Genomic DNA, 23,873 nt, shown 5'->3' with positions numbered 1-23,873 from the left:
ATTGTTGTGTTCTGTGCAGTGTCGCACCCATCACTGTTGAGCCAAGGACAGGTTCTGACTGGTGTTGACCTAGGTATATTTTGGGATATTCTGGCCCTGTGGTTTAGTGGTAGCACATCTTTAGAGGTCTGAGATTGAGCTTTGTGGTTCCCAGTAGCTGCCGAGAGAGCTTTGTTTTCCTTCCAGTGACCTATGAAACTCCCCAAGGAGGATTAATGATCAGGTACTCCAGAGGGAGTCATGCCTCTGGGGCTTCTTGGCTGGTTTGAAATTTTTGGTCAAGTGAAACAAGGAGATCCCAGCAGAGCTGTCATCAAATCCTCTTTTTTTTTTTTACATGACTTCAGAGTGTAGCCCTGTTCCTTTGATCTCCTTTATACCTTTGCTTGTTCACCTTTGATGGACTGCTTTGCTCTTCTTTGTTATTTAGTGTGGACTAGGATTTAAATTAGGGGTCTAGGAATCGCAATCCTTAGGATTTATCTACACACAGAAATTAAATTGATTTAACCAACAGGTTTTTAAATCAACTCAGTTAAATTGGTACAACCCTATGTATGGACAATTTAGCTTAAGCCTGTTAGGAATCATTTTAAGATAAATGGATATAAATCAGGTATAAATCCATTTAAGAACATCCACACAGGAGTTTGCACAGATTTAAGTAAATCTGTTTAAAAACACAATCTGGGTTGAACCTGTACAACTCTGTGCTCCCTGGTCTTAGGTTCTGCTCCTAGTTTTATGACTGGCTGACTTTTGAACCCTGGGTGTGTCATTTCATCTCTCACTACAACCTTCTGTAAAACTGGGATTTGCTTGCCTGTCTTCCATGGGGGTTAGAGAGACAAGTTGGGTGAGGTAATATCTTTTATTGGACCAACTTCTCTTGGTGAGAGAGACAAGCTTTCGAGGTCAAGAGGAAGAGCTCTGTGTGGCTTGAAAGCTTATCTCTCTCACCAGCAGAAGTTGGTCCAATAAAAGATATTACCTCACCCACCTTGTCTCTCTAATATCCTGGGACCAACTCGGCTACAACTGTACTACATATTCCATAAGGGTTATGAGTAGAGCTGGTTGGAACATGTTTCGGGGTTTTTTTTCCTGGAAAATTTTAACTTTTCAGTGAACAATTGAAAACTTTCAGCTGAAAACATTTGGTTTAAACCCAAAAATTTCTATTCAGAAATGCTACCATAGTGCCTCATGGGAGTTGTAGTTTGGATGCCTCATGCCCTCCATTCTTCTCTGCGGGTCGGGCTCCTGAACCAGACTACATCTGTGATGATGCACCACAATATGCTCTCCTGATGAGCCGTGATCACAGGAGTCCCTGACTGTGTGATGCATCATGGCAAATGTAGCCCAGTCAGGGACTCAGCTCAGAGAAAATTGGAGCATGAAGCCTTAACCTTAATCACAACTCCCGTGATGCACCATGGCAGCATTTCCAAATCAGTTTTTTTGTTTGTTTGTTTCAACTGAGAAAAAAAATTACTGGGGTGGGGAAGGGGTTGGCCAAAAATTAAAAATTATTTTGGCTTGCAGGTGTTTGATTTGCAGTTAAAAGTCAGAAATTTCAGCAGAAAGCAGACACTTCTTATGAAAAAATGTGTTTTTTCACAAATCTAGTTTTCCATCAAAAAGCAGTTTTCATCAAACATTTTGTTGTAAGGCTTTTTCAGGCATGATACAATAAGCACTTTGCGACCCTGAAAGGAGAGGCAATAGAGAGGTGCAATGTCCAGTTATTATCAGTGGGGTTTTTTGTGTAGCAGTTCAGCTGCATGGGAAGTACAAGAGATGCATGTATGGAACTTGTTTCGTCATTATCCTACACCTTGTATTCCCCATGTAAAGTGAGTGCTCAGTGGATATAACACCTTACCACTTGGATTTGGTAATGATTTGCAAATTCTTTGCCCAAGGTGCTGAGCCCAATGAGTGAATCAGCCGACAGTGTTTAATGCTCAAGGCTGTTGTCCATTATTCACTCAAATAAATGTGAGTTTGATGGACAAATCTTGTGACAACATTTGTGTGGGACTATGATGTAACATTACCAGTCTGTATTAATACTGTCAACTCGCCTTTTTAGCTGATCATCTGTACTGTTGCCTCATTTGATTATTACCTTGCTCATATTAGCTGGGGGTGAAGCAGATCTCATTCTGTGTCCCTAACTGGTTTGTAACAAAATCTGACTTAATGAAATGTGTCCATCAAGTCCAAAGGAGGGTTCATAATAGAGGGAGCTGAACAAGGACAGTGACACTATTACATGCACCAAGCTGAAGGAGCACAGATTCTCTATCATTTATCTTAAGAAGAAAGGATTGTCCATTGTGACAAAATCAGTCAGATGTAGAAGAAGAAACACTGAAAGCTCATTAAGCTAATTAGTAGCAGTGCTTAGTTGTAAGGAGGCAAGTGGAAGCTAGCAGAGTGATGCTTTAGAAAAGCATTTGCCCAAGAGGAAGCATTATGCATCATGAATTCATTAGTGTGTGCCGAAAGGGTAAAATCGTCCTGCCGCTGCCACCCCAACTGGGAAGGAGACCTTCAATGGCATCATTAAACGGTTGGCAGCCAGATGGCACAATTGCCATTCAGGAAGATAAGTACAGATTTGTTCACGTGTCATGTAATATCGATGAGAAGGGAGCACAGAAAATCTTCATCCTAAAGGCCTAGCAGTAAACCAGCATGGCAACAGGAGGTCAGTCTCATAACCAGCCAAGAAGCAACATCCACTCTGCACTCTGTGTGAATCCCTTAGCTGTCCATTGTAACTAAGATAAACTGAGGTTTCCTCTTAGACTCTTGATGGTTGCCAGCAGAGAAACTAGAGAATACTGATGCCTATTGAGAAGTTACATTTGCTTTCCAGCCTTTGGTTTCATCACCTATTTCCTTATTGTTAGTCCTAGTCCCTAAACAACTATGAAAGTCAGTATGATTGTTGATCATTATAAAAGCAGGCCTGACAGCAGGGTATGCTGCAAGTCGGTTTAAGGGACATTGCAGAGCTGTAGGTAGAGCTCCCAGGAGTGGAAGAACAGGGTAACTGCAAGTGAGGATTGAGATACATTAGTGCACTTATAGGGAGAGAAGCAGTTTAGAATAACAGGAGATCCTGCAGGTAAGGACTGAGGTGCATTGGTTAGAACTGTGCAGGATTCTAAGCAATAACATAGAAAAGGGTGGGGAGGGTCAGCTGGGAGGTGTGTTAATTTAGCTGTATGGGGGAATCTGGTACAGTGGCTGCCTAAGCTAGGAGTGCTGAAATCCGTCACCTTTTTCAGCACTGGTATTCGCTGATTTCCCCAAGAAAATGTAATGCTGAAAACAGAAAGAAACAAGAAAATGCCCGACCTTCCTAAGGTTCCTGTTGTATTTCATAAGTAAAGGTTATCCAACTTTCTGACTCCTCCTCTCAGTTGGCACTAATTGGACATCACACTACGTGCTGCCATGCCAGCCCTATTAAAGCCAATGCAAACTGAAGACAGGATGGGAGCCATACTCTGAGGGTCCAGCTTGCCTCCAGAATAACCTGGGTGCTTTCTCAAGCTAGGATAAAATGAGAAAGGCTGTCAATCCTGGAGCTTCATGGTACAACTGAACACCAGGCCAGGTCAGGAAAAGGTCTTCTTTCCATCTGCATGGGTCTATCAGGTGCATGATAGGGTGTGAGAAAGAGGGGTTATGCCTTTCTGTGAAACATCTTTCATTGCCCATTGTAAGAAATAGAATTCTGGACTTGTTGTGGTCCACTGGTCTGTTGCAGTATGGCGACTCTCATATTCCACTTCTCCTTATGTCTTTTAAGCACAATGTCTATTTTGGCAGCTATGTTTCTAGGCAGTACTCTGAGCCCACACTGTGCTGGTTATTTGTCCTGAGTGAGTAATGAATCATCCTTACAGAATCATGATTAGCTGCCTCTCTATTATCCGCCGTGACACCGCACAACACACCTCTATCTGTCTCTGCAGTGCATTTCCCTGCTGCTTTAGCAGTGCTGAAATGACTAGCCAACTGGCTTCTTTTTGCCATGATTATGTGTGGACATTTTATTATTCAAGTTCCTTCGTGTTGGAAGGAAAGCGAATTGTTACTGGTGAATTGCTAGCTGCAATAATGGTGAATGGAAGGGATTCGTTCAGCAGTGTCTCCATTCATGCCCTGAGGCTTTTCATCTGTGTTTCATTTCATACAATCTAATGCATTGATATCCCTTGGCAAACTGAGAGCTTCATCTTCTATGCTCCTTGGACTAACTGGAGTGGGATCACCCCACGGCTCACTCCAGCGAACCCCCCTCACTAGCCCAGGAGCAGCACTGATGGGTTCCATAAGGGGCTGTAATCAGTCCACCTACTGGCTGGAAGGATGGTTTCCCCTATGGAAAGAAATAATGCAGTTTACACAGTGATGGCCCAGAGCACAGAAGGAACACCCAGATCAGGTTGTCAAGTCTTTGATCCGAAAGGTTCCCTCCTCACATTCATGGGACACAGGAAACTCAAAACACGTCCAATCAGTTGTCACCCCATTCTGGACCTACCAAAACACATCCAAATAACTAATAACCACATATTGTTCTGCACTAAATTACTTTCAGTATAAACATTTGTTTTTTCCTCGCTATTCTGTGCATTAAAGGCACAAAGATCAAGGTGAGTTGTGTAATTAATCACTTCCCCTGCTCTGTGTGAGTGCTCAGATGCACATATAACAGCCCTCTGAGGGTATGTCTACACTGCAATTAGACACTCATGAATGGCCCAGGCCAGCTGACTCAGACTCAGGGGGCTTGGGCTGCAGGGCTGTTTAATTGCAGTGTAGACATTCCTATCTCTGGGGCCCTCCCAGTTTGCAGAGTCCTTGAGCCCGGGCTGCAGTCTAAGCCTGGATGTTTACACTGCAATTAAACAGCCCCACAGCTTGACCCCCCCCCACTCCCCCGGTGAGCCTGAGTCAGCTGGTGTGGGCCAGCCACTGTTTTTTATTGCGGTGGAGACATAGTCCTAGAGAATGGAAGGGTGTGCTGTCCCTACCCTGCTTCTAACTCAGCATAAACACATGTGATCTGGTCCAAACTCAGTTCCTGGCTGTTATTTGTCTTTATTGTTAACTTAACAGCAAACATAAAACTCCATGTAATCTTCTTCCTGAGCCTGGGTGTTCCTACAGTTTTTCCTCCGTCCCCAGTTCCTTCTGCTTCAGAGAAACGCTTTTGTATTCTTAGGTTGGAGTTAATAGGATCCACGCACTTGGGCTGCCTGGGTGTCAACAGAATAGCTCTGCATCTCTGTGCAGGGTCACAGCACCTGAACACCTTTGTATGCCAGCCATCCTGAAATGTGAGGATTTGTCCTGGTTTCCTCAGCCCGCTCCCACTTCCAGTCTTGCAGGTTAATGAAAGAGCCCTGAAGTTACTTGGGGATGTTGCATGGTGCTAAGTGACATCTCATTGCACCACCATGACACAGCATCGTTGCAGTGACACAGCATCACAATGCGGATGCACAAATGTTGAAGACAGTTGGGCTGTTCCTAGTGTGGAGACTTAAAGGGAGGACTGGGAATTAGAGCTAGAGAAAATCCATGTCCTTCTAACATAGTCCTCATGATCATGAGCAATAGTCTTACTGGAGATGCCCCTTTCCTCTGATTTCTTGGGATCTGTCTCACTGGAAACACAACACAAAAATCTGTCAAGCAAAATGATGGGTTCCTATTTTCCCTGTTCTGAACATTCAGAGCAACAACACCAAACCACCATAATGCAGATTCTCTTTTTATCCTTCCTTCTTGGCAGTAGTTATTTATAAAGCCCAAGATGCTGTGCCTGGTTGAGACTGTCCCATGCTGGTCAAAGGCATCCTGCTTTTTAAGTATATCTACTTCCCTTTATAGATATTCTTACCCTGTATCAGTACTGCCTTCTGTTATTTGGATGTGCAGTGAATGGTGATGCTGCTTTCTAAATATCAAACACAATGTGTCCCTTTAGATTTTATAGCTCACTGTGCCCCAGGTGTTGTTATTATCGGTCCTGACATCATTCACTCGATATAGTGGGCCCTGTCTTTCCAGTTATCTGTAATGGACAGGAGATTTTGGGTCATTTTATCTTGAAATTGCAGTAACATTTTCTCTTTAAAAAGTGACTTGTTTCTCTCTCCCTCTCCATTTCTTCCTCTCTCACCCATTTAATCTCTTTCAATTTTTGTTTATCCCCGTGTGTCTCTTTCCTTCGTGTCTCTATTTGTATCTCACTCTCTCTGTATTTTTTCTTTCCTCTCTTCCTTTCTCTTTACCTCTCTCCTTCTCCATTTCTTTCTCTGTCTCTCCTTTTCTATCAATAGGCCTGATCCAAAGGCCCATTGGAGTCAGTGGAAAGACTTCAGTGAGTTTTGGAGTGGAGACTGTGTATCTCTCTGTCTTTCATAAGAACGGCTATACTGGGTCAGACCAAAGGTCCATCTAGCCCAGTATCCTGTGTTCTGACAGTGGCCAATGCTGGGTGCCCCAGAGGGAATGAACAAAATAGGTAATCATCAAGTGAATCTCCCCATCAGTCCTCTCCATACAGTCAGAATCCACTGCAGTTAGAAGCCAAGGTGCTTAATGGCTTTCTTAAAGAGAAAGATGGTTTAAACCAGTACAGCAGACATTAAGTACCTCTGCATATGGGGTCTGTAGAAGAAGGCTTGATGATACTTTGGTTTCTGTGATTGCCCATCTGCATACTATGTATCCAGCCATGGTAGGGCCATGTTGTTTTCTAAATGTATTACCAAGAAGGTAGGGTCTTTATGGCCCGCGGGTAGGACCTGATTCCTCAGAACTTGCTGCTCTTGAGCTCAGCATGAGTAGGTTTAGCACCTGCGGCCATGTCACTTCTTATTCCCTGGTTTCATTTTTCTGGCTGCTCATCTACTCGAATATTTCTGGGATGCCTCAGGAACAAAATCTGGAGCCGCTGCCTAACAGCAGACCCTGTGATTGGTGTGTTGTGAGGATGGAGAATTAACTTGTTCAGATCTACCTTTTCCCATAGCACCTGCCCTTTTCTTATTTATCACGGAGGCAAGAGCTAACTCAGCACTACGTTGGGGCAAAGCATATCTGAGAGAGCACAAGTGATTGTCTTCATAGGAAGTTGTGGCTACTGGAAACTTTCTCATGTCATGTGTCATTGTGCAAACACCTTTGCGTTATGCCTTATATCCATTCACATTTAATGCCTTAATATCCATTCACATCCTCCATAGTAGGAACAGAGGATCTCTTGTTTTCAAATGCCTCCATATCCTCTGTTGTATAAGTTTTCACCTGTGCTTTCTCATGAGTCACATTAGATACCCCTTCTCCTCTTACAGCCTCATAGTACATTGGGGGGGAGTGTTTTTTTTCTTCACCAGTGGCATGAGCACACAATTATCACAAGGGGAGCAAAGGAGAAATGGTGCCTCTGAGACTGTCTTCTTTCCCACAGCGTCTTCTGGTAGCTACGCACTTCCCCTTATCCAATGGCTCGCTCTAGACCATAGAGATTCCCCAGTGTTTAAACCTAGAAGAGCTAAAAGAACATGGATCTAAAGCCAATGCACAGCATCAGGTTTGTGAACAACAAAAGTGTGTTTACCAAGGATTTAATGTATGGATAACACATGCATTAAATCCTTGGTAAACACACTGATTGAAACTCTAACAAATAGCTGAATTACAGCTAACCTGTACAAAGACACATAGAGCAGACTTTTTTTTTTATGTTGGAAATCTTTCAGAGGCAAATGCTTTCATTGTTTCCGTTGAGTTCCAGCTAGTCCTAGCTAAGGTGACAAGGACTCTTGCTAAGGAAAGAAGACACAAAGCATTTACAGCAAATCTAGTAGCGTGGAGATGCAAGGTAATGAACACCTTTGATCTGAGAAGTGAATTTCATTGAATCCTGGCAAATACACAAAAGCCAGTCTTGGCTTCCCACTCCTTTTATTTGTTATCAGTACTTGAGATCAGCTTAATATTTTACCTTCACCCTTGGCTGCCTAGCATAAGGGACAAAGCCCTTATCTGCAAATGTCATCGGTAGTAGGAGTGGGAGAGAAGAAAGGAAGAAAATAGGGAAGAGGGATGGCATGAAGCAGTCACTGAAGTAAACGGGCTTTAATGGAAAAAAAGAATCAAACTTTCATAATTTAATTAAAGTTTTGCAGCAACCCAAAGGCAGTGAATATGGACTGACAGGCAATAGTGCTAATATTTAAAGATGGATTAAAAGAGCAAAGATGGTAATGATTGAAAAGAGGAGACTGAATTCCACTTTCCCACTCCTGTCCCCATGCACAGGCCCTTATTGGTTGGCCATGTGTTGTTTTACACACTCATGGCATAACCATCACTTTGTAACTAACTACCATGGAGATGCACACTATCCATTGAGAACAATTGTACTGAACAAGGCCTTCTGGATTTTTCTTTAAAGCAGTTGTACTAAATTTAATGAGATAATAATAAGCATTCACCAGGAGGGATGTAAATATGGTGAGCTCAGATAATCCTGAGCTCAGATCTAAGAAAAGCCCTGACTTGTATCAGTGCAACACAATTTGTGAGTTGCAATCTTGGTGAGAGTGAAACCTTCGCAAGGATGTAAGGATGTTCTGAACTAAAATGAATTCACTGCAGGAGGGTTAGCTCAGAGCTGCATATTTGCACTGAAATATACAAAGTCTGCTCCACTCAATCAAACAGCTTAAGCGACATATTACAAGCAAGGCCCTGTGTACTCTGAGGCACAATGGGACCAGACTCCATGGCAAGAGCTACTAAATTCTGTGGTTTTTTGTTACATTCTCTCCTTGGATTTGGCGAGCCACTCCCATTGATAGAAGTGGTTGGGAGTTTTTCATAGAAATGGTTTTTTTTTCAATAGAAAATGTGATTTCCATTTAATTGAAATATTTTGTAAGAAAAATGTCAATTTTGCAGAATGTTTTCCGACAGAAAAATTGAAACAAAATTAGTGTAGAGGTGGTTTGACATTAATCTCTGCATCTGCTTGAGCCGCTTCTGTGCCTCCTGGAAGTAGTAGTTCAATTGTATCATGCTCCCCTTGTTCTTTATGAGCTGGGCTGCCCTGGTTGGACTTCATCTCCCATGATGCACTGTGGTCATGGGACTCCCTTCACACACCATGGTGGCTTGGCTAGAGGAAGAGACCATGGCAGCTCAGGCAAACACAGATTATTGTTGACACAACCTGAAATGAAAGGTTTCTCTTTGGAGACACTGAAACATTTTGCTTAGCCTGAAAATTTCGAAACCATATATTTCAATATTTCTAAATTCAATTTCTTTTGGAAATGTTTATTCTGTGAAAATAATTGATATTTTGATTTTCATGTTGATTTGGAATAAAAATAAATGTCCAAAATATTGCTGTTTCCAATGGGATGGAAATTCTATTTTTTTTAATCAGTTCTACTCATTGACTTAATTCAGAGTAGCAGCCGTGTTAGTCTGTATCTGCAAAAAGAAAAGGAGGACTTGTGGCACCTTAGAGACTCATAAGTTTATTTGAGCATAAGCTTTCGTGAGCTACAGCTCACTCCATCGGATGCATTCAGTGCAAAATACAGTGTGGAGATTTATATACACAGAGAACATGAAACAATGGGTGTTATCATACACACTGTAAGGAGAGTGATCAGGTAAGGTGAGCTATTACCAGCAGGAGAGCAGGGGGCAGGGGGAACCTTTTGTAGTGATAATCAAGGTGGGCCATTTCCAGCAGTTGACAAGAACGTCTGAGGAACAGCGGGGGGTGGGGGTGGGGGTGGGAATAGTTTTACTTTGTGTAATGACCCATCCACTCCCAGTCTTTATTCAAGCCTAAATTAATTGTATCCAGTTTGCAAATTAATTCCAATTCAGCAGTCTCTTGTTGGAGTCTGTTTTTGAAGTTTTTTTGTTGAAGAATTGCAACTTTTAGGTCTGTAATCGAGTGACCAAAGAGATTGAAGTGTTCTCCTACTGGTTTTTGAATGTTATAATTCTTGACGTCTGATTTGTGTCCATTTATTCTTTTACGTAGAGACTGTCCAGTTTGGCCAATGTACATGGCAGAGGGGCATTGCTGGCACATGATGACATATATCACATTGGTAGATGTGCAGGTGAACGAGCCTCTGATAGTGTGGCTGATGTGATTAGGCCCTGTGATGGTGTCCCCTGAATAGATATGTGGACACAGTTGGCAATGGCTTTGTTGCAAGGATAGGTTCCTGGGTTAGTGGTTCTGTAGTGTGGTGTGTGGTTGCTAGTGAGTATTTGCTTCAGGTTGGGGGGCTGTCTGTAAGCAAGGACTGGTCTGTCTCCCAAGATCTGTGAGAGTGATGGGTCATCCTTCAGGATAGGTTGTAGATCCTTGATGATGCGTTGGAGAGGTTTTAGTTGGGGGCTGAAGGTGATGGCTAGTGGCATTCTGTTATTTTCTTTGTATGGTCCATGGGAGGACATGACACTCAAGGAAGAATCTGGATCTTATTTCTTCATGGTCACCTGCAAATGGAGTGAGTGCCACCCAGTGCAACTGGTGACTTTTGTATGGTGATATCACTCTTCAGAGGTAGCCTGCTAGCAATACATTAAACACCCAGGGGGCAAATATGGTTGTTACTCTTAGCAGAGTTGCCACTGTCAAAAAAATGAGGAAGGGTGAGGCTTGGGTTAACTTTATGTGAAGGGCCACTAATAAACATTATACTGGATTGCCAAGTTTTGAGCTAGAAGTTTTTCAGCAGCAGTTGTCACACCAGCAAATTCTGGCTTCCAGGGTGTTAGCTATTGCAAATGTTTTACAAATTGCAGAATGAGTAGCAAGGGAACTGTGAATTAAAGGGAAAGGGGAATTCAGGTGACAACAACAGCAAAACTGGAATGGATGTTGTGATGTCACCAGAAACCCCAAGATGGCATCAGAGCCTTGTTTTTCTACATTGTGTGTATATATACATATATATGTGTGTGTGTGTGTGTGTGTATAAAATATAACACGCTCTGTGGATTCTACTATTTCTACTCCCCCTTTCCTCCTGTCAGACTCCCATTGCTTCAGCTCTTCTCCAAAGGCTCTGAATAGACTTTGGAGTCTCTTCCCTCCAAACATTTTCTATAAAGCACTGATGGTGCTGAAGGTGTGTGCAACGCAGCCTAACTGGTTAAAGTCTTGCCTGTGAATTATGAAATCTCATTGATACACACATGACGGTAGTGTGTTTCTACATGCTGTGTTGTTAGAGGGCTGGAACATTCGGTGTAGTGGGAGAAATGGTGGAACATGGTATCTCCTGTTAAAGTCAGACGGAGTTGTGTGGCTGAAATTCCATGTGATGTTTAGAATACATACCTTCAAGCACACTCCAGCTCTCATTTACTAAGCTAACAGTATGTCTTCTACAGTAGATGCGGTTGATTTGAATATGGTAGGTCTTATCATGAATGCAGATCTAATGGAGGGCCTAAACTTTATCGATGCATCACAATTTGCGAATTGCAGTCTCAGTTAGAGTGAAGCCTTTGTGTAGAGTGAGGATGCTTGGAACTAAAACAAAGTCATTATAAAGGAGATCACTCAGATCTGCATAATTGCACTAAAATATGCAAATTCCCCTCCATGCAATTAAACGTCTAGCACAATTTATTAGCCAGTGAAACAGAACCAGAGAGGAAAGTTTGACTGAGCTAAGGTAAAAGTCTCTTTGGTCCAAACCGTGAAGTCCTTACTTAGGTTTTACTCAGCCCTCACAGTGAAGTCAAATTCCCACTAAAGCCAATTGTTTTTTATAACAGTGATGTATAGCATAAAGATCTTATTGGTTCTTGATATGTGTTTGAGATGGTTGCATTTCTCATGAGTGGAGAAACCATGCATGAGATATTTTGCTCATCCCATGCAGGTGCCTATAGATTTTCAATGGGGCCTGACTGATTTTCCAGTTCCAATGATAATGACTGATGATTGGGCATTCCTATGCCCCAGGTTGGCTATGGAAAACCCACCCTTTATACCTCCATAGACCATGATGGATTCTGTATTTCACATCAGACTTTAGCAATGTTAAAAAAAAGAGTATTAGTCCTGTTTAATATGAGTGCATGTGTAAACCAAAACTGCATTAATTACCTAGAATCTAACTGAGCAGGCCTTGCAGGGAAATGAAATAGATAATTAATTCTTTGCAGAATCCTCTAAAATAAGCTTCTGTGGAGTTTTAGTTCATTCAAGCCCATCTCTGAAATCTAGATATATATCTATGAATTAGCATCAGAAGTCAAGCCTGCCCTAGTATAGGGACTATCCAGAAACAGCAGACATTTTGAAACCGCTGAGTTGTTTTGTTAGTTTAATTCGGGTGTGTTTTGTTCTGTGATTCCAGCCACCGGTGCTCCTTGAGTGGGGACGACCTGAATAGACAGTGGCTGGCTCCCAGCTGCCAGCTCCATCCAACCATTTACCACACCAAGGGCCTCCTCTACTACCTGTGCAGCGTTGGCCGGGCTCCGCTGGTGAGTCATTTCCGTCTTCCCTTTTATTAATATCCCTGCACTGCTCATTTGTTGCAACCTTCCCCAAAGACTCCTGTGCTGTATAGTTCAGGTCTAAGAGAGAAGGGGTCTGGGGAGATCTGGAAACATTCCAGTGCTACATTACTCTGGAAATGGGGAAGAGCTTGGAGACCTTCACTTCAGGGGATATTTTATTGCCTGTCGGCCCTTCTAACCAACAACCCTATGCCCAGTCTGGAGAGCACACTGGCTAGGGGGGAAAGTTTAAGGTTAGGAGAGCTGAAGTTGAGATGTAGTTTCGGGAAGTTCTGTCCCCAAAATCCATGCTATCTGGGAAAGCAGAGCACTGAAGTAATAAATTGCTTGATGAGAGGATGCCAATTTTTACCTACTTGGGATTCCCTAAGTGTTTTAGAGGGTTCCTGCAAAGTTTGCTGTGCAGGCAGGCAACTTAGTGCAGCATTTAAAGCAGAGGTCAGGGAATCAGGAGATCTTGATCTGATTTCTCAGCATGCCACTGGCTCCCTGAGTGAAGTTGGGCAAATAACCTCGCCTCTCTGGGCAAAGTGTTCTCCTTTGTAAAGTGAGGATTACAATGTCCACCTTTCATAAAGCTCTTTGAGTCTTCGGATGAAAAGTGCTAGATCGGTGTGAAGTATTATCCATCATCAGTGTTTTCTTCAGACCATTCCTGGTGGAGAGGGGAGAGAGTTTGCAAAGATCTCATTGCAGGATCCAGTGCAATAGGGCTGAGCTCAGTTTGGTCACTCCTTAAGAGATCTCCAGCCCACATCAGAGCAACTTGAACATGGATGGCAGCACAGTAACCAGCTCCAAAAGGGAATAACTTCTGTGCTTCTCTGTCATGGGAAGGGAGTCTCCTCTTCTCCCCTTTGGCTCAAAGCCCTCAACATGAATCGCAGCAAAGAGTGGAGAAACCTCCAACAGACCAGCACTCAGACTAGGCTTGTGATGAGTAAACAAAGTATTTCGGCTCATGCTCCAACAGCCCCTAGTGGGAAAGGAAAAGATTTATGTGAACATGACAAGTGGAATGCTTGTTTAAAAATATAAATAAACATTAATTAGCCATAAGCATGGCAGCGTGCTCCGGTTTCCAGCTGGGACCATCTGAAAGGCAGCTGAGGAACAGCTGAATACTAAATGTTGCTCACAGAGTAACAAAGTCGTGGAATGGGCCATTACGTCATCTTCCACCTGCCTAGTCTGATATAGGATATTCAGTGTCGTCGGCCGCACTGTCATCTTTTACATACCTCATCTGATTTAGTCCCTGTTTCAACGTCATTTTATCATGTGCATAATTTTATGCACAAGCTTAAGTCCCATTGGTTTCATTGCTTTGTTGAATCAGGGCCAAAAAGCTCATCCTGCTCCCACTGAACTCAATGATCATTTTTGCCATTCAATTCAATGGGAGCAGGATGTTTCATAGTTAGCAGTTAGCCAGTAGCGTTGGGTCTCTGGAAAGCTCAAAACTCATTTGTTAAGCAGAGACTTAAGCAGCTCTTTCCAAGCCTCGTCTCTAATAAGAGCTATGCAGATGAGTGGAGAAACTCTTGTGATGACTTTATGGAGGAGAATAGTTCCTGACTTTTCAAGCTGGAGACACACAGTCCCCACAATTGCACTGCACATGTGTATCCCTGGTTAATCCTCTAACTGGGCATTTGCATATACAATCATGGTAATGGCATGTGCATTTTGGCATGACAAGGAATGCCAGGCCTGAGTGTAAGTGCCTGATTTTTGAAAGCCCCTGGTAGAGATGCACTAATGATTGATTTTGTCAGTTCAGTGGCTGAACCGGAATTTTTTTTATTGTGGGTCGAACAAAATGTTTCAGGTTTTTAACCTTTTTTTTTTAAATGCAGTAAAATTTGAAACAAAAAGGTGTTTCACACTGAAAAATCTGAACATTTTGCTTAGAAAATGTCAACACCTTTCTATTATTTCAGATTTCTTTTCAGTTTTAACTGAAGAAGTTTGGTGATTTTGACCTGAATGCACTAAATGTTTTGGTCGACCTGAATCTGAAAAAAAAAAGAAAAGAAAAAAATGTTAGTCCAAAAAATATTGCCCAGCTCCAGTCTCTGGTTCCTCCTCTCCTGTGGTTCAGGTACTCAAGCTAGTTCATATGTAAGGATTTTGCACTGATTTTTTTAAAGCTTAATACTCCAGTCACCAGTGACTCAAATTCAATTGATGGGTCCCTTGGCCTCTGGGAATAGTCTAATTATTTTGCACTGTGGAATTCCTTTTCTGCACATTTGTCAGTCAAGCCATTTTGGTGAAAATTTCTGTTTTTTACTTTTGCGGAGGAAAAAAAAATTCCTTCTCTGCGGGTGGCAAAAACTCATGAGACCGCTGCAGCCCAAAAGGATTCCTGGTCCTCTACGGGGCTGGGATAAGTTTTCACTCTGCCCAGGGTCGCTGACCAGGAGAATGTGGAGAGGGGTCCAAGACCTTGAGGAAAAAGTGCAAAGTGGTTTGAATACCACCAAACGGATCTAATGCAAATTCAAGACGGATCTTCAGGCTGCAAGAGCCCGAGGGCTAGGGAGAAACAACCTGATGGACAGGGCGAGTCACAGGTGTGGAAGATTCCCCTTGTGCGTCATGAGCGGAGTCCAATGGAGGAGGCTCACAGTCTAACAGCAGGTAGAGATGAAAAAAGTCTGCAGTTGTCCTGATAGTGAAACTCCCTGCAACTGGGGGGTTTCTGTCATAGGCCAGCGTGCTGGAGCTCAACTGCTGGAGACATTGACACCTGGGAGAGTTGAAGGACACCCAGCCCCCAGAAGCTTACTTTTGAGTTAGCTCGCAATCATTTTCAGTGGTGTGGTGCTTCAATGGGCTCTCTGAATCTAATCTAAGCTACTTTCTCATTCTCATTCCCTCTTATTCAAATATATTTTATCTATCTATCCTTTCTTCTTCTCTCTAATCTGTGTCTTTATCCCGTGCTTATCAATGTGGTATCTGGGTCCTGAGGTTGGGCCCATACGCATTGCAAGTTGTCAGTATTCTTGAGTTTAGGAGAAGCTGTTGATTCCATCTTCTCTCTTGCTCTCAGCCTGAAGTACACGAGAAACGGATTTTTCTCTGAATTTAAAGAGCACATTGATTTAAGTTTACACACATTCAAAAATACCTTTCCCTACTCTGAAAGTAAGCTATGGAGCCAAGTTAGTTGATAGCCAAATGGTTTTTCTATGAAGTGATTTGGCCCCATTTATGCTAGTGATGTGTGAGCAGTTTCTTCAAAGCAGGGCATGACATCTTGAAGGAGAAAGGGACAGAGCTTTAAAGGTAATAGTCTTTCAGACCAGGCCAGTTTAATTGCAACTGCTTTTCCGGTAGAAAACAGTATGCTAACTGCGACTTTCTTTTCCTTCTTCAGCTAGGGGAATCTCACTAGAACAAAGAGCAACCTGGTGTGTGTCTTCTCTGCCCTCTACTGTATGGAATTAGAATAACTCAGCTGTGTGTCAAAAGCCATCTATTGCTAACAGCAATGGGAGGCTTTATGTTAGCTCAGTGGCATGGCTCTGTGGTTTTGAAGCAACAGGATCTGCATTGTGTCCATTCTGTCACCGTGAAGTTCATGTGGCCCCTTGTATTCAGCATACAGACAGCTGTGGCATCCAAGCTGGGCATGAATTTACTACAGTGTTTTGTATTTTAAGTGATTAGAACCTTCAAACCCAAAGGATCTCAAAGCACTTTAGAACCTATACACACACAAGTCCCACTGGAATGCAACCCCTTCTCAGTAGGAGATTGGCAAACAGATGGAAGAACAAATCTGTAACAAGGAAGCCAAGGCAAATGCCATCTCTAAGGAAAAGTCTCTCTGGATTTTAATGTCCATGCAGTGGGGATAGGACGTTGGCATTTAAGTCTCATGTGAATGACCCCTTACTAATTTGATTTAGGATTGAATCAACCCCAGAGGGGGTTCAACCAAAAAATCTAGGTATTGAATACCTGGGGCTCACACTACTAAACCAGCCCCTTCAGCTATACAGTTATCACAAGGTCTGATGGGCTCCCACTAGGACAGGGGCCTGACTCCTCACATTAGCCTCCAAGAGCCCTCAGGCTCATACACTCACCATGTGTTGTTTCAGAGGAAGGATGGTTTTATGGCTAAAGCAGCAGACTAGCACTCAAGTTCAGTTCAGTTCCCATGTCTGCTACAAAATCAGTATGTGACCCTGACAAGCCATTTAGGGCCAGATTTTAAAAGTATATGTCATGCATCCAACGAAGGGGCATTCACCCACTAAAGCTTATGCTCCAATACGTCTGTTAGTCTATAAGGTGCCACAGGACTCTTTGCCGCTTTTAAAAATATATAAAAATATAATAACTCCTAGTGTTTTCAGTGGGAGTTAGGGCTTCAAGACCTTTAACAATCTGGCACTTAATCTCTCTGGGCCTTGGTTTTCCATCCATTAGATGGAGATAATGATATTTCCTTTCTCCTGCTCTGTGCCTGCATTGGCTCTTTAGATGGTAAGCACCTCAGGGCAGGAACTGTCTCTTAGTATGTGTTTGCCCAATGTGGTTCTGGTCTCAGCTGGGGCCTAGAAATAATACATAAGAACATAAGAATGGCCATAGTGGGTCAGACCAAAGGTCCATCGAGCCCAGTATCCTGTCCTCTGACAGTGGCCAATGGCAGGTGCCCCAAAGGGAATGAACAGACAGGTTCATCAAGTGATCCATGCCCTGTCACCCAATCCCAGCTTCTGCCAAACAGAGGCTAGGGATACCATTCCTGCCCACCCTGGCTAATAGCCATTGATGGACCTATTTCCATGAATCTATCTAGCTCCCTTTTGAACCCCGTTATTGTATTGGCCTTCACAACACCCTCTGGCAAGGAGTTCCAGAGGTTGACAGTGCATTGTGTGAAAAAATACTTTCTTGTGTTTGTTTTAAACCTGCTACCTATTAATTTCATTTGGTGGCCCCTTGTTCTTGTATTATGAGAAGGAGTGAAAAAACACTTCCTTATTTACTTTCTCTATACCACTCATGATTTTATAGACCTCTATCATATCCCCCCTTAGTCGCCTCTTTTCCAAGCTGGAAAGTCCCAGTCTTATTAATCTCTCCTCATACAGGAGCCGTTCTATACCCCTAATAATTTTTGTTGCCCTTTTCTGAACCTTTTCCAATGCTAATATATCTTTTTTGAGATGGGGTGACATATGGCACTGGAGTCTGAGCAGTAAACAGCACACTGGCATCGCAGCATCATTGTCTCAACATGCCCTGTGCAAGGCCTCACACTGCCCTGAAGGAGCTCAGCTACAGAGCTACTCAACATTTTTCAAATATATCAATGAAAAATAATCTTTTTGTGAAAATGGTTTTGATTTTCTGTTGTTGTTTGCAGTGTCAGTGTAGCCATGTTGGTCCCAGGATAGAGGAGAGATATGGTAGGTTAGGTATTATCTTTTATTGGACCAACTTCTGTTGGTGCAAGGGACAAGCTTTTGAAATTCACAGAGCATTTTTTCAGGTCTGGGGACAGTAATCAGAGTGTCTGAGCTAAATATAAGTTGGGACAGATTGGATGAACACTTTTTACAAAGCAGTCACTCTATATTTGACTGCGCAGTCCTCCTCCTCTAAGGAAACCTGCACACCTTCAAAAGATGAGTTTGGGAGTGTAATAATACAACACGCTAACCCATGGACTAAAGAGAAACACTGGTTTTATGGCTCATTACAACAATTTGTGATACACTCTGCTGCCTGGAAACCCTCAGTAGCCCACTTTATTTTAAGTACTCTCCTACAGCATATCTGAACCCTTTATGCGTAACAATCTGTCCCAACTTGTATTTAGCTCAGACACTCTGGTTACCTTCCCCAGACCTGAAGAAATGCTCTGTGCATTCAAAAGCTTGTCCCTTCCCCCAACAGAAGTGAGTTCAATAAAAGCTATTACCTCACCCACCTTGTCTCTCTTTAATTTTCTCAATATTTTTCATTTTTTGACACAATTGCTTATTTAACATTTTTGGTTTTAATTTTCCTTAATTTTGTTTTAAACATTGACAGTTTTTATTGGTCTTCTAATCTCAAGGCAGGGGGATTTCAATATCAAAACCAAAATTTGGGAGATAGAAAAAAATTCACTTTTGAAAATGCCGATCTTTGAAAATCTTTACAAAAAAATTATAAAAAAAAAAATCCTGTGGAAAATTTTGAAGAACAACAAAGAATCGGCCCCTTTTGAAAAAAGCCATCTGTGTAACTGTTGTGAAACTTGATTTCTGTGTTCTGACCAGCTGTCCTGTGCTGTCGGCTGACTCTCCCTATGAGTCTACTGCCAGAGACCTGAATGGGAGAGTGCCCAGGGTGGGTGTGCTGGGATGAAGGTGGGGCCATGAGAAAGGGTCGGCGGGAGGCAGAGATACTGCAGTGCTTTGGCTCCCTTCTGAGCCCCAGAAGAAATTACGGATGAGTAAGACATAACTCTTTCCTCTCCCTCTAGCCCTGCTGCTTCATGGCTCCAACCACCAAATGTCCTAAAGCCACAATCTGAGCCTTTATCATTCTTTGAAGCCACTAGGCACTGCCTGAAATTGATTGAAATGCAGTATTGCCACCCCAAGTGCAATGAGTCTAGCCCCCGCAACCATGATAATATTTAGTGATTGTCTTTTTATTTGCCTTCTGGTGTCACATTTTCAAGATTTTCTCTGGGGCCACGAGGGCTAGAAACTTTTATTTTTCTCTCTCTCTCTCTTTCTTTTTTTAATGAAAGCTGAGAGTTGCAGGGAATAAATTGACTCTGGCAGCCAGGGTTGTAATAAAAATACGGTGAGACTTGTGATAAAAGTGTGAGAGCTGGCAAAAGTGAGTATACTGCCAATTCTTACCTTGGACTTGGATAATTTCTTGAGGGGTGAGAAGGGTGCACGTCTTGGAGTCTGATTGTGCTGCATGAGTTATACTGTCCTGGCTAGAGAAGAGGCTGGTTGCCTCTTACTCCCATGGTCATTCTCTGTCCACTCTTAGATGCCTCAGTTAGAGCTCTGCTATCAGACTACAGAGTACAGCACCTGGCTTCTATGTTGGCTGAACCATGAAGGAGACCCCTGTGATAGAAAAGGTAGGACTGTCAGGGGGTGATAGGGAAGTGTTGTAAAGTCACAGGAACCTGGGTGGAAAAAAATACCCACGGAAATCACACGATGAAGTGAGTTTAATCAAAATGAAAACAAGTTTTCAATGCCTTCTGTACAACTTTCAAATGGAACTGCCCATAAATAGCTACAGTGGTACTGACCCTGCTGCCGTTGGAAGCTAATGGAAACTAAAGGGGATAAGGCTCTGTGGGCAGTTCTTGCAGACAGTCCCACAGCAATCAGTGTAGATGATAGTCATGCATTGATGCAGGTGGGCAGGAATGGATCACCTAGCAGGCCCATTTCAGTCCTACCAGTTAGGATTCATCTGTGGGATTCTCTAAACGCAGAATTATAGGGCTATCACCGCTCAGCAATGTTGTTGTCTGACTAGCTGAATATCCCTTAGTGCTTTCTAATATGTAAAATAATATTATAAGAAGATAATGTATGTGCCTTTTGCATGTTAGTAATATGTGAAATTGGCAGGTAATTGATATCCAATTGAGCTTGGAGTTCTGCCTCAAAATAGGATGGAAACTGTAAAATCCTCTTTGATATTCATAGGAATAAATTCCATGTAGTACCTGTGGTTAACCTAAACTATGGCTGGATGTTGCTGATAGCTTAGATGAAACACTAGCTGGAAAAGTGTCTCTCTGTTATTAAAGGAAGTAGTAAATGCAGCCATTTGGATGGGGCCATTTTAGGGTAATTGAAAACATCGCAGATGGAGTTACTTCACAGTGTATGGGTTACATATAGCTCTGCAAAATATGTGCGCAATCTGAGCGGGCTGCATGTCCAGGGTCTGTGCAAAACTGGGTTTGTTTAATTGGAAATGCTGCTGTTTGTGGATCGGCATCCTATTTCACGGCAGTTACAGTCCTCCCCTTGCCTTCATCATCTAGTGAGAATGGTGTAAATAATGCAGTGGACTCACTGCTGGGAAGCAAACTGATCTCCATGTGTCAGGAATGCGAGCACAACACTCTGGGGACAGGCAAGCGTAGGTGCAAGTGGTGGAGTTCTGCAGGCGGCAGAATCAGGGAATGGACAGGACATGGGCGAGCTTTGGATAACAGACCACCCATGTAAGTTGTTACTTGGGACACTACATTTAATTAGCCAGATAATTAGGGGCCGGTTGAGGGCAGCTGGGTGTGGTTCATGCATATTTACATATTAACCCACCACTCCCAATGTGTGCAAGGCTGGGCTACTTTAAGGGGCTGTCAGAGGATAGCTGGCCCTTTGAAGGGGTCAGGAGCCTACCTCTGACAGGCTTCACAAGGGAGAATGGGGCAATTCCAGGTTCACCTGGGATTGGTTAACTCATTGAGTTCCTGAGAGGCAGTTAATTAGGGAGGGAAGCACCTGGCCAAGATAAAAGGAAGCTGCTCCTGGGGTGTCTAGCTAAGGGAACAGAGACTTCTGGGGGAGAGAATAGTTCCCAAGATGTAGGAAGAGAGGGTTCCTATGGTAAAGGCTTCTCATGGGGAAGGTGGTGAGGGGGTTCACCAGCAAAGGAAACCAAGGAAGAATGCTCCTGGGTAGGAGCATTTCCAGAAGGCAGGGACCATGAATGCTGAGTCTCAGAGAAACCTGGTTCCCAGGAAAGAATTCACCAAGCAACAGCGGAAGCCCTAGGAAAAAAAGGAATGATATGCTGTCCTGAGGAAGGATTGTCATGGTTCGGTCTCTGTGGGGACTTTGGCCCAAAAGAGAGACCCTTCCCCAGCTAGTCACAATAAGTCCCTGGCTCCAGAGAAGTGTCCTGGCTCATGAAGTCCTCACTGGTAAGGGACCTTGGGCATAACTGAGGTTGACACACTAAGGCTGACTCAGCCGCTTCTCCCTCCAGCTACGGAGAGATACAGACTCTTTGTGTGATGTTCTGCCTTTGGAGTTGAGTAAACTAGACCCCTGAAGGGATGCTGTTCAATATACAAGCCTCATTGGACTTATTAAAATCCTCACTCTCAGAAACTGAGGCAAAGATGGAATAGCAAGTGCTTTACCAGACTGCTAGGGGGAGGACCCCCATTCAGGGGCCTATGAGAATTAGGTCCCCAAGTCCTACTGAACTAGTCTCCTTTGAAAATCTCAGTCATACTGTGTATAAAAATTGTTCATGCTTTCTTTGTATCCTCATTGCCTGCCCTTTGTAGGCTGCATGTTGCCATAGGGCTCAATCCTGCGAGGCGCTGAATACTCTGGCCCTGATGCAGCAAAGCCCTTAAACATGTGAGTAGTTCTATGTCTCCCTATAGTTTAGTACAATGGAGTTGAGTAATGGCTGGGTCCCCTGGACACCACCTTATGAGAAATAGTAACAAAGTCGTCTAGTGCTGGACGCTGGAAGGAGGAACAATGTTGGAGGTCTGGTTGAGGGTGACGTGGGTTCGGTGGCCTGGTTGACAAAGCAGGGACAGCTGCATAAAACTCTAATGGGGGATAGACATTAACATTTTGTCTTCGTTTGCCATATTGTTAAATCCTGGCTCCTCACTGGCTGAAAACATACCTGTGAGGAGACATAACAGTAGGTGCACAACTACTTCCACCCTGATAGTAGTGTGCTCGGGTGTTCCATGCATGATCTGCATTATAAACTGGGGAAATGCTTCTCTCACTTAATTCCCTGCTATTGCACCTGTGTGCACCAGGTGTCAGCAGTATTGCTGTTTCATTATGGATCTGAGAATATGCTCCTAGATTGGCATGTCCAGGACATGCCAACTTTCTTAGGGCTTGTCTTCTCTGGGAACTTGCATTGGAAAAATCCACCCCCCTGCCCCTCAGACAGACATGGTTATGAAACAGAACCAACTAATTACAATAGTAATAATTCATTCCAGTAGAGCCAAGCAATCCTAATCAAGGATGGGGGTCCTATTAAGCTAGGTGCTGTACAGACATGTAACAAGACAGTCTGTGCCCCAGAGAGCTTACAATCTAGGTGTAAACAGGAGCCAGCAATTGGATGAAACAAAGATGTTGGTGAGGGTTAGGTTACAGTAAAATAGTTTACCTGAAAATCAGAAGTTGCAGTTTGCTGCTTAACTAATCAGTGCCCGAGGTAGCAATCTGTAAGCTTTGTTGCAGAACTTGCTGTTAAGGAGAGATTGAAAGAGGATAAGGTGGTGAGTTTATGAAGTTTGATGTGGGGTTTTTCATGCAGGGGAGGAAGTGCGGAGGTGGTGATGAGAGAAGCAGACGTGGGCAGTCGAAGCTGGACTGGCTGGCATAGCTGACAAACCTAGTGTGCAAATAATTGCATCCTGAATGGCTGCAGTTAAATTCAGTAAAACTTAATTGTCTTTAACGGGCCAAAGGTAAATAAATGATCAGGCAGATAAATATACTGGGTGAAATCTTGGACCTTTGAAGTCAATGGCAAAACATCACCCACTGTGATTGCACCCACTGCTTATTTCTTCCTCCATCTTCCTTCTTCTGTCTGTCTGCCTGTCTAGTCTGAAGTTTCTCTTTTAGTGGTATCTGGATGCTCCTCTTTGCTTTCCAATTGGCTTATCAAAAGTGAATAAAACTTTGCTGGAGCACTATCTTCTTCTGACCATTTTGAATGATGGCTTAAAAAGAACAATTGCTCTTCTTTTGAAATTCCTTTCCTTATTGGATTTTCCAGTATTTCTGATGAAGACATGGAGAATATATATAACAGCAATGCATATCTCACTGAGCATCATGATTGATTCTCCAGGCCTGCATCAATATTTACCTCGTAGGTCAATAAACCCTGATTTTCGTTTGTAGAAGACTTGATATGTGCTTATAAAGACCATCTAAAATTCCACGGAAAGTGGGAATATGCTGAGCACCTAGCTACCTGAAGACTGATGCTAAAGAGATTGATTGATTAGACTATGTAAAATAGGTCACTTACTGTGCTTTGGTTTATAGGGATATGTACAATGTCCTAACAATAGGCAATAACTACTAGTGTAATAGCATGGTTGTATTTTTCTGCAAATTACATAGTAAAGACTTTGAACTTAAAGAAACCAAGATTAATTGCCTGGTAAGGTACAGGTTTTAGACCTCCAGAGGGTAATGCTGAAGTTTAGAAGTAGAAGGACTTTGACAAAC

At 43.0% G+C, this 23,873-nt stretch overlaps 1 protein-coding gene across 1 annotated transcript in view; it reads left to right on the top strand.

The window, feature by feature from the left end:
• The window catches only part of AGBL1 (AGBL carboxypeptidase 1), a 354,668-nt gene that overhangs the window by 166,687 nt on the left and 164,108 nt on the right, over positions 1 to 23,873 (top strand). The window contains exon 18 of the mRNA XM_027822795.3: positions 12,456 to 12,585. Within this exon, the coding sequence (XP_027678596.3) occupies positions 12,456 to 12,585 (130 nt within the window). The remainder of the gene's footprint in view (positions 1 to 12,455; positions 12,586 to 23,873) is intronic.

The sequence above is a fragment of the Chelonia mydas genome, chromosome 10, assembly GCF_015237465.2.
Source record: "Chelonia mydas isolate rCheMyd1 chromosome 10, rCheMyd1.pri.v2, whole genome shotgun sequence".
In the NCBI taxonomy this organism is placed as follows: domain Eukaryota; kingdom Metazoa; phylum Chordata; order Testudines; family Cheloniidae; genus Chelonia; species Chelonia mydas.
Note: the sequence above shows the minus strand (reverse complement) of the source record. Positions and strands in the feature narration are given on the sequence as shown.